This window comes from Aquarana catesbeiana, linkage group LG07 (assembly GCF_042186555.1).
Source record: "Aquarana catesbeiana isolate 2022-GZ linkage group LG07, ASM4218655v1, whole genome shotgun sequence".
NCBI lineage: Eukaryota > Metazoa > Chordata > Amphibia > Anura > Ranidae > Aquarana > Aquarana catesbeiana.
In genome coordinates this window covers 151337083-151347503 of record NC_133330.1, presented here as the reverse complement: position 1 = coordinate 151347503, position 10421 = coordinate 151337083, and the positions used below count along the sequence as shown (strand labels likewise).

Genomic DNA, 10421 nt, shown 5'->3' with positions numbered 1-10421 from the left:
TGTTTAACCGGTTCCCGACCAGCTCACGTCTATTTACAGGGGCAGAATGGCTCCCCTGCGTGAACCCTGTACCCGTACGGGGTTTCCTTTAAGAGCCACCAGAGGGTGCGCATGCACCCACACGAGCGACAGCACGGGGATTTGTGTGTGTAAACACACAAATCCCTGTGCTGTCAGAGGAGACATGTCCTTTGTTCCTAGTAAGTAGGAGCAGCGATATGTCTCCTCTCCTACTTCAATCCCCATACAGTTAGAACACACTGAGGAAACACACATTTAACCCCTTGATCGCCCCCTAGTGTTAACCTCTTCCCTACCAGTGATATTTACACAGCAATCAGTGCATTTTTATAGCACTGATCGCTGTATAAATGTCAATGGTCCCAAAAATGTGTCAAAAGTGTCCGATCTGTCCGTCGCAATACCACTAAAAATCACAGATCACTGCCATTACTAGTAAAAAAAAATAATAATCAAAATGACATAAATCTTTCCCATAGTTTGTAGACGCTATAACTTTTGCACAAACCAATCAATATACGCTTATTGCTTTTTTTTTTTTTACCAAAAATATGTAGAAGAATATATATTGGCCTAAGCTGATGAAGAAATTTGTTTTTTAAAAACATTTTTGGGGATAGTTATTATAACAAAAAGTAAAAAAATATTGGTTTTTTTTCCAAATTGTCGCTCTTTTTTTTGTTTATAGCGAAAAAAATAAAAACCATCAAATAGCACCAAAAGAAAGCTCTATTTGTGGTAAAAAAAGGACGCAAATTTCGTTTGGGCACAGCATTGCATGACCGTGCAATTACCAGTTAAAGTGGCGCAGTGCCAAATTGTAAAAAGTGCTCTGCTCGGGAAGGGGGTAAAACCTTCCGGGGTTGAAGTGGTTAAAGCAAACCAAATTTTGAAATACTTTCATCAGGTCACTGAATGTACTGTACAAATGTTTGCAAAAACATTAATTTGACATTTCACTAGTGTATCGCCAGTTTATAGACAAAGTCCAGGTTTACTTTCACCTTAAATAGTTAGTTTGGGCCAAGCTGACCCAAATGAACTTTATTAATTGATGTGGCTGCTGTCAGTGCTGTATAAACTGTATGTAGCATTAGCTACAGCACTTTGGTCCCACTGCAGCATGAGGACTTTCTGTCTGCTGCCAGAACAAAAGTTGGGCGAGTGGATCTTAGCAGGAAGCTTTGTATTTTATCAGTGAATACAAGGCTCTCTCTATACTGAAGATGTGGAGATTGTGACATCATGCATCCGACTCGATTTTGTTCTGGCAACAGTCAAGAAAGCCGGCCATAGATGGCTCGAATTTCGGCCGGTTCCTGCTGAACCGGCCGAGATGCGAACCACATATGGGTAGGCTGAATGTACCCAATTTGATTGATTAACTTGGGTACAACCAGCCTGTCGAACTTAAAATGTGATTATTGTTAGCGGCTGTTATAGCCCTTACCAATAATAACCACTGCCAATACCAATAATCACTGCTCAGTGCACTCACTGTGGTGATGTGGGAATCAAGTGATCATGCTGTAGGAACACAGTGCTGTATACTGTATGTAGTGCATGCTGCCTGTAGTTTATGCATTGCTGACAGTGACTGCCTGAATTAGTAAAGAAAATTGTTTGGGTCAGGCTAGCCCAAACAAACTATTCAAAAGTGAAAGGAAAGCAGGAGTAAGGCTTTACTTAGCTATGGTGGGCTGCCATTAAACATGAAAAGGCCAGATGCCCGTATGAGACGCTTTATCAACAATTACAAGTACTTTTGTTGTCTCTGACCTAGGACAAGTAAGGAGATTATTCTGATGAATAAATGACACTGACAGAGTTTTACTGCAATGCGTAAGTATGCCTTTAAAATTTCCATGTTTCATTTTTGTTAGGACTTACCCTAAATGGGGTGAGATACAGTAACCCTTTTTTTGTGCCTTTAAATGCATCCATCTTGTAAGCCATATCACTGAATGTGAGTTCCACATCTTTGCACATTTTAAGAATACTAAGGGAGAAAAAAAGAAATGTAATTGGCAGGTCGCTCAAGACATAAAACAATATATCAAATCTGTACCAAGAGAAACACTGTGGCTGCAATTGCTGAAAATGCTATCTGTGTGGCTGCTATGGCAATCCAATGATTTGAATATGCATGGTCAGGGGTCGCCAAACTTTTTTACTTCGAGGGCCACATTGCATATTTTACACATATTTGTAAGCCAGAAAAATCATTTATAAATAAATCCACAGTAGAAGAATAGAATAGAATTTGACAGACTAATGACATTGGGGCTGGATGGTGCTCCTGTATCCTTTGCCCGCACCTAAATGCTGCAGCATCATGCAGTGGGACTAAACTTCCAATATGCATGGAGTTTTACATCTGTGTCCCCATCAGTCTCCCCATACATTTGTGTCCCCATTACTCATCAGATTAGGTGACCCGTCAGAATGTGTATGGAAGTGACGTTTAGTCGCCGCCATCTTGCTACACCCCGCACCCGACAGTGAGCGGGGGCAAGTGGACATCTTGTTACACCCACCAGAGTTTTGCATTTTACACTTATTTTTAACAGTAAACTGAGGTTATATAGTGAAATACAGTACTTGGAACTCCGTCTGACTGTTTAGATGTTGAATTTTAAAAGCAGCGGCAAGCCTGCTCATCTCACAGGTTTGCTAATCGGACAGACGTTCTCGGCTTTTAAAATTCAACATCTAAACATTCACACAGAGTTCTAAAAACTGTATTTGACTATATAAACTCAGTTTACTGTAAAAAATAAACGTAAAATGCAAAACTCCAGTGGGTGTAACAAGATGTCCGCTTGCCCCCTTCTCACTGTATCCTTACTGTGGAGGAGTGTGAGGTGTAGCAAGATGGCGGTAAGGGAACGTCACTTCCATTACACATTCTGATGGGTCGCCTGATTAGAGTCTCTCACATTTTTGTGTCCCCATCAGAATCTCCCTGCACATTTGTATCTCCCACAGAACCAACGCACATTTGTATATCCAGCGCAGCCCACTCCTGCCTGCATATTTGTGTCCCCATTTGAGGTATCAGCCTCCCAATATGTTTGTGTCCCCATCAGAGCCATTAAGAGACCATCCTTGCAGCAAGTCTGAGGCCTCCAACAGTGGGCCAGGAAAAAATGGCCTGGCGGGCCAGAAAGAAAATGGCCCAGTGCGCCGTACTTTGGAGACCCCTGTTCTAAGTCACTGACCCAGAATAACCACACAGATCAAAAAAGTCAGAACTTCTAATCTCAAAATTTTCTCCAAGTCACTGACATTACTGAGTCACACGGCAGCCAGGCAACTAGCATTTTCAGGATACGCAATGGCAGCTTCTATACTTCCTCAGTGCACGTTTCATCTAAAAGAGACCTGTGCTGAGAAAAATACTGAGGCTGTCCTTGCTGACCTCCCACTGAAATGCTAATTGCTTTGCTGTCCTGCTTATAAGAGAGGTATGGAAGAACATTTTTTTTTGGCCATGCAGGAATGCATTTACTTTGGTCTCCTGCAATCCGGATTCAGCTAATAGGTGTGTTATAACCTACTATCAGCTGACATAGCAGAGTTGTGCCAAGTTTGTGAAGCATCCGACAACATTGTCAGGATCCACCCACTTGTTTGATTGACAGCTGGCTCCACCTTTCAGGGCACTGCTGAGATCCGGAGTCAGCCACACCAATGCTTGCCCCTGCCCCCTCCCTAGCCTGTGCCCTGCAGAGACAGAATGGGGTGCAGTGACAGACGGTCTATTCTCTGCTGTGAGCAGTGTTGCCAACCTACCAGATTGAAATTTACTGACACAACACCCAATATTTACTGGCACAGCCAAGTTTTTACTGGCATTTCCAAAAGTTACAAAATGATAGTTTTAAGTGCAAATGAGAGAATTTAGGCTACAAACAAATGCAATATGCAATTAGCAATATGATTTAAAGTAGATAATAAGGTAAAAAACATATTTCTTATTTTCTTTTTGATATAGTAAGTAAGTAGCTCAGGGACAGGACTCAGAGGGCAAGAAATTAGAATAGGAAGGCACACACACATAAAACTGACTCTCACAGTGATACTGACAGCAGTGTGTAGCAGCACAGATGATGAGGAGACCTCACTGACACAACACGTCCCCTCCTGAGTGACAGTCTCTCTCCAAGCCAAGCGGTCCCTCCAGTCTAAACAGCACTGACGGTCCCAGCCTGCCTTGCTCCCATCCCGCAGACCCACACACGAGGCTCTGGCTGCTCTGCTTGGCTCCATTGCATCAGGACATCACATGACATGCTCAGGCACCGCCTCCGCCAGAGCCGCCCGATCACACTGCAGCAGGCACTGGGATGGTGCCTGCAACTCTGGACCAAGCCGAGCATCAGAGCCATATTTTTTACTGGCAACCTTTTAATTTTACTGGCATTTACTGGCAGGAGAAAATTGCCTGTTTTTTACTGGCTGCCAGTAAAAATACTGACGGTTGACAACACTGTCTGTAAGCTGTGCGATCAGCAATCATGTGATCTTCTGTCAGTTCTCAGTCTCAGAGCGGACATGGCATATGTTGTTTTATACCAACCTCATCATTATCTTGTTATTATCATTCCGGGGTGGGGGGCACATACATCATTCCGGGGTGGGGGGCACATACATCATTCCGGGGTGGGGGGCACATACATCATTCCGGGGTGGGGGGCACATACATCATTCCGGGGTGGGGGGCACATACATCATTCCGGGGTGGGGGGCACATACATCATTCCGGGGTGGGGGCACATACATCATTCCGGGGTGGGGGGCACATACATCATTCCGGGGTGGGGGGCACATACATCATTCCGGGGTGGGGGGCACATACATCATTCCGGGGTGGGGGGCACATACATCATTCCGGGGTGGGGGGCACATACATCATTCCGGGGTGGGGGGCACATACATCATTCCGGGGTGGGGGGCACATACATCATTCCGGGGTGGGGGGCACATACATCATTCCGGGGTGGGGCAGGGGGTTTATAGTCCTAGAACAGCTGTCATAGACATTCACGATCTTCCCACATCCCAGCCCCAGCACTGACCTCTCTCCATTGTTAACAATGACTCCCCCATTCTGAGAGTGGTTCTTGTTTAGAGCCATGTCGTATTTGGCCCGTCAGTCGCGGAACACAAACCAGGAAGTTATGCAGACCGATGACCCGACATTACTGACGTCACCTCCTTGTGTAACCGATAAGTCAGCTGACCGGGATTAAAAAAACTCTATGGGCGTGCATTCTCCGTAACGAGCACTAGATGGCGACATTGCATGTATGGGGAATCTTCTAGCTACAGCTAGGTGTCTACAAGTGATAAATGTAAGCTCCTCTCACGCCATATAACGAAACAACGCAACGGGCTGAAAATTCATCTTCAGTAATTTCTATACACTTTTAAGCACATTGCAATGCATTTCTATGCGTTGGTATGCATTTTAACCATTTGCTCTCTGGAAGGTTTTACCCATAGCCAGCGTTGCCAACCTACCAGATTGAAATTTACTGACACAGCCAAGTTTTTACTGGCATTTCCAAAAGTTACAAAATTAGAGCTATAAGTGCAAATTTCAGTATTTAGGCTACAAATAAGTACAATATGCAATTAGCAATATGATTCAAGGTAGATATAAAGGCAAAAAGCATATTTCTTATTTTATTTTAAATATAGTAAGTGGCTCAGGGACAGGACTCGAGGGCAGGAAATTAGAATGGGTGACACACGCACATGAAATAGACTCTACAGTGACACTGACAGCAGTGTGCAGCAGCGCAGATCACTGACACGTCCCTCCTGAGTCACAGTGACAGTCTCTCTCCAAGCCAGGTGGTCCTCTCAGTCCCCTCCAGTCCAAACAGCATTGACAGTCCTGCTCCTGGCCTGCTCTGCTCCCGTCCCACAGACCCACACACGAGGCTCTGGCCACTCTGCTTGGCTCCCTTGCACCATGACATCACACGACATGCTCAGGCACTGTCTCCGCCAGACCCGCCCCCCAGCCGGTACCACCCGAACACACTGTAGCAGGTACTTGGATGGTCCTGGCCGGCACTGGACTACTAATCCCTCATATTGGCTTTCGAAATTTACAAATGCAGCAATTTGGAAATTGGATGAAAGGTTTAGCACTGGGAAACACTTTTTGAAAGATAAAAAGTGCATTATATATACTGCACAACTATATAGATCAGACCAAAATGAGGGACAAAAGAGGAGAAAAGAGGGACAGAGGGACTTTGTTCCAAATTAGGGACAGTCCCTCAAAATCAGGGACAGTTGGGAGCTATGTATAAACAAAAAAAAAACAAAAGAAAACAAAACAAAACAAAAAAAAAAAAAAAAAAATATATATATATATATATATATATATATATATATATATATATATATTCTACTTTCTGTGATATAACATATCCAAATAAAAAGATAAAATTTCTTAATAAATTTAGGCCAGAATGTATTCTGCTACATGTCTTTATTAACCACTTCCCGCCAGGCCTATAGCAGATTGACAGCCGGGAAGTGGTTCTGTTATCCTGACTGGGCATCATATGATGTCCAGCAGGATAACATGCTGTCTGACACGCCACATTTCCGATCGTAGTAAGAAGCCTCTGAGAGAGGCTTCTTACCACGTGATTAGCTGTGACCAATCACAGTTGATAATCATGTGAACCAGGCATTCCTCGATTCGCGCTGACAGGGAGAGCCGATCGGCGGCTCTCCCTGTCGGGGGGGGGGGATCTGTGCTGATAATCAGCACATTGATTATCAGCACAGCCCCATCAGATGTGCCACCACAGCTGCCAAAAAGGTGCCCATCAGCTGCCAGTCAGTGCACCATCAGAAACAGCTGTAGGTGCCCATCACAGTGTCAATCAGTGCCCATCACAGTGCCAATCAGTGCCCTACAGTAACACCGGTCAGATCCTCATCAGTACCTCATCACCAGTGCTGCCCATCAGTGCCACTTGTTAGTGCCAATCAGTACCGCCTGATTGACACTGACAGGGGTGAGGGTGAAAAAAGACACAAGTCCATTAAGGCCAACCTACAGTATGGTTGTGATTTTATGTCAGTATTACATTGTATACTCCTGTATGTTGTGATCGTTCAGGTGCCTATCTAATAGTTTTTTGAAATTATCGATGCCCCCCGCTGAAACCACCGCCTGTGGAAGGGAATTCCACATCCTAAACTGATATTACAGTAAAGAACCCTTGACGCAGTTTAAGGTTAAACTGCTTTTCTTCCAATTTCAGTGAATGGCCTAGTGTCTTATTAACTTCCCTTCTGCGGAAAAGCTTTATCCCTATTGTGGGGTCACCAGTACGGTATTTGAAAATTGCAATCATATCCCCTCTCAAGTGTCTCTTCTCCAGAGAGAACAAACGATCTGGAGGATGGGGTAAAAAGTTCAATCTCTGTATTTGCGGGTGACACTAAGCTAAGCAGGGCAATAACTTCTCAGCAGGATGTGGAAACCTTGCAAAAAGATCTGAACAAATTAATGGGGTGGGCAACCACATGGCAAATGAGGTTCAATGTAGAAAAATGTAAAATAATGCATTTGGGCGGCAAAAATATGAATGCAATCTATACACTAGGGGGAGAACCTCTGGGGGAATCTAGGATGGAAAAGGACCTGGGGGGCCTAGTAGATGATAGTCTCAGCAATGGCATGCAATGCCAAGCTGCTGCTAACAAAGCAAACGAATATTGGCATGCATTAAAAAGGGGATCAACTCCAGAGATAAACAATAATTCTCCCACTCTACAAAACTCTGGTCCGGCCGCACCTAGAGTATGCTGTCCAGTTCTGGGCTCCTGTCCTCAGGAAGGATGTACTGGAAATGGAGCGAGTACGAAGAAGGGCAACAAAGCTAAAGGGTCTGGAGGATATTAGTTATAAAGAAATGTTATGAGCACTGAACTTATTCTGGAGAAGAGACGCTTGAGAGGGAATATGATTTCAATTTACAAATACCATACTGGTGACCCCACAATAGTAATAAAACTTTTTTGCGGAAGGGAGTTTAACAAGACACGTGGCCACTCACTAAAATTAGAAGAAAAGAGGTTTAACCTTAAACTACGTAGAGGGTCCTTTACTGTGTAGCGGTACCCCCGTGATGGCTGCTAATAGGCTCTGTACCCCACTGATTACCTTGACTCTGCAAATCCTCCATTACCTCTGACACCCTGGGTTCAGCCATCTTACCAACTGTAATAGTAAATAGAGACTCACGCAGTATTAAGGAAACAACCCAAGTATGTTTACTGTATTAATGAGAACACAAAATAGGTATATATCAACTTTATCAGTTAGCACGTCATACACACAGTTATTTTATCTAACTTATCAAAAAAGCAATACAATGGTGCAAAGTTGCTTTCAGTTGTGAATAAACACAAATATTAACCCAATCACAAAAAACTATGTGAACAGGTTAACAGGAGGGTAGACAACTGGGACTATATCTTCTGTGTCAGGTTTCTCCTTTCTGCCTCCTCAACTCACAGGCCATCAAATCTTACACAATATAAAGAGACAATATACAGACTATTGTATTTGAATAGGCTGGCTCCCTTTAGATGAAGTTCAATGCAATTAAGGCACATGAGGAAAAAGGATAATAAAAGGGTAATGCCGTGTACACACGACCAGACTTTTCGACAGCAAAGGTCTGACGGAACGAATCCGTTGGACAATTCGATCGTATGTGGGCTTCATTGAACCTTTGCTGTCAAAAAATCAGACAGTCTTTAGAAATAGAACATGATTCAAATCTTTCCGAAGGACTCGAGTCCGGTCGAAAAATCCGTTCGTCTGTATGCTAGTCCGACAGACGCAAGGGCAGCTATTGGCTACTGGCTATGAACTTCTTTATTCTAGTCCGGTCGTACGTCATCACGTTCGAATCAGTCGGACTTTGGTGTGATCGTGTGTAGGCAAGTCCGTTGCGTCGGAACTCCGTCAAAAGTCAATAAAAAAATCCTTCGGAGTTTAGTCCGTCAAAAGTCCGCTCATGTGTACACGGCATTAAGGGTATTCCTTGAAATCCAGATATCTTCAGCTAGCCTCTTTGTGTTGTAACTAAAGTAATCCTTGATGACAGGGTGTAGTAAATTTGGCAGAACTTTGGTTTACCCTTTTTGTATTGTAACTTCCTTCTTTTTAGATCCTAATGATGTTATCCAATATAGCTGCTAGAATCAATAATGTGAACTGGGAATAGATGTCTGCTTTCAGTGTCCATTATATCATAAAATCTAACTTCTGTGGGACTACAAGTACCACCAGCTGAACTGTTGTGAATGATGTCTGAAAGCAGTGTCTCTAACTATAACCTAGGCTAGGCCTGCTCACCACTCTGGAACTCAGATGAAGTTGGCAACAATGCAGATGATGAGAAGACTCTAACAGGAACTCTCTCTCTGTATCCTGGTTCTGGGTAATGGCGGCCACCACGCCACGCTGCAGCCCAACAAGGTCCTATCACACATTTTCCATTGGAAGATCCGACCGTGTGTACGGGGCATAACAGCAGCAAGGATGTGGAATTCCCTTCCACAGGCGGTGGTTTCAATGGGGGGGCATCAATAGTTTCTGTTCAAAAATTTTTTATTGAAAAGAAGACATAAAGTTCAACAGGCAATATATGTGCAACATATAACTATGAGATTTATACATGTTTTTTTCCCCTGCGTCATCAATGTTACATCAAATTTCAGGGATATGTCGTAAACCAGAAGTCCGGGGACAAAATTTTCGCAGAGATGGCTGCGGACTCATAACTATTTCCATTTACAACTAGAAAACAAAACAACAAAAAAAAAGCAAAAGCTAAAGGTTTATACTTTCGCATGAAAAGTAAATCTGCGAACATGTACTGAGTCAAAATCTGATAGATGTTTTGTTATCTGTAAATAATATTACCAGTGATATAACCGTAAGAGGGATAGTAAGTAGAAAAGAAAGAGTAAGGAGATTGGTAGGCACAGAGGAGGTAAAGAGAGATTAGAGATAGGTGGGGAGAGTGGAGGAATGGTCGGGGGGGACGCATGAGCCCCCAAAGTGCCGCTAAGTCTGTCTAATGTTGTTGTGATCTGATTAAGGTTTTAGAAGGCGCTTATCAAAGTCTGGGGGTAGAAAGTGTTCAGTCCAAGATTTCCAGATTTTAAGATGTTGAGGAATCCTATCGAGGATCGATGCTTCTATTTTATTGTGGATCATAGCTTGAGTAACCCTATTTTTGACCTCAGCTAGAGTGAGTTTTGGGGTTTTCCAGGCCCTAGCTATCGTCTGTTTAGCTGCTGTTGTGAGCTGAAGGAGGAGGCGGGTCTGGGATCTGGTGAAATCT

At 43.6% G+C, this 10421-nt stretch overlaps 1 protein-coding gene across 2 annotated transcripts in view; it reads right to left on the bottom strand.

The window, feature by feature from the left end:
- The window catches only part of WBP2NL (WBP2 N-terminal like), a 69773-nt gene extending 64495 nt beyond the window's left edge, over positions 1-5278 (bottom strand). The window contains exons 1-2 of one of the 2 annotated variants that reach the window (XM_073592720.1): positions 5103-5278; positions 1912-2020 (exon numbers count right to left, since the gene is read on the bottom strand). In XM_073592720.1, coding sequence (XP_073448821.1) covers positions 1912-2020; positions 5103-5161 — 168 coding nt within the window. In that variant the 5' untranslated portion in view covers positions 5162-5278. The remainder of the gene's footprint in view (positions 1-1911; positions 2021-5102) is intronic. The other variant, XM_073592719.1, reaches the window with a different exon arrangement.
- Positions 5279-10421: the final 5143 nt, after the last annotated feature.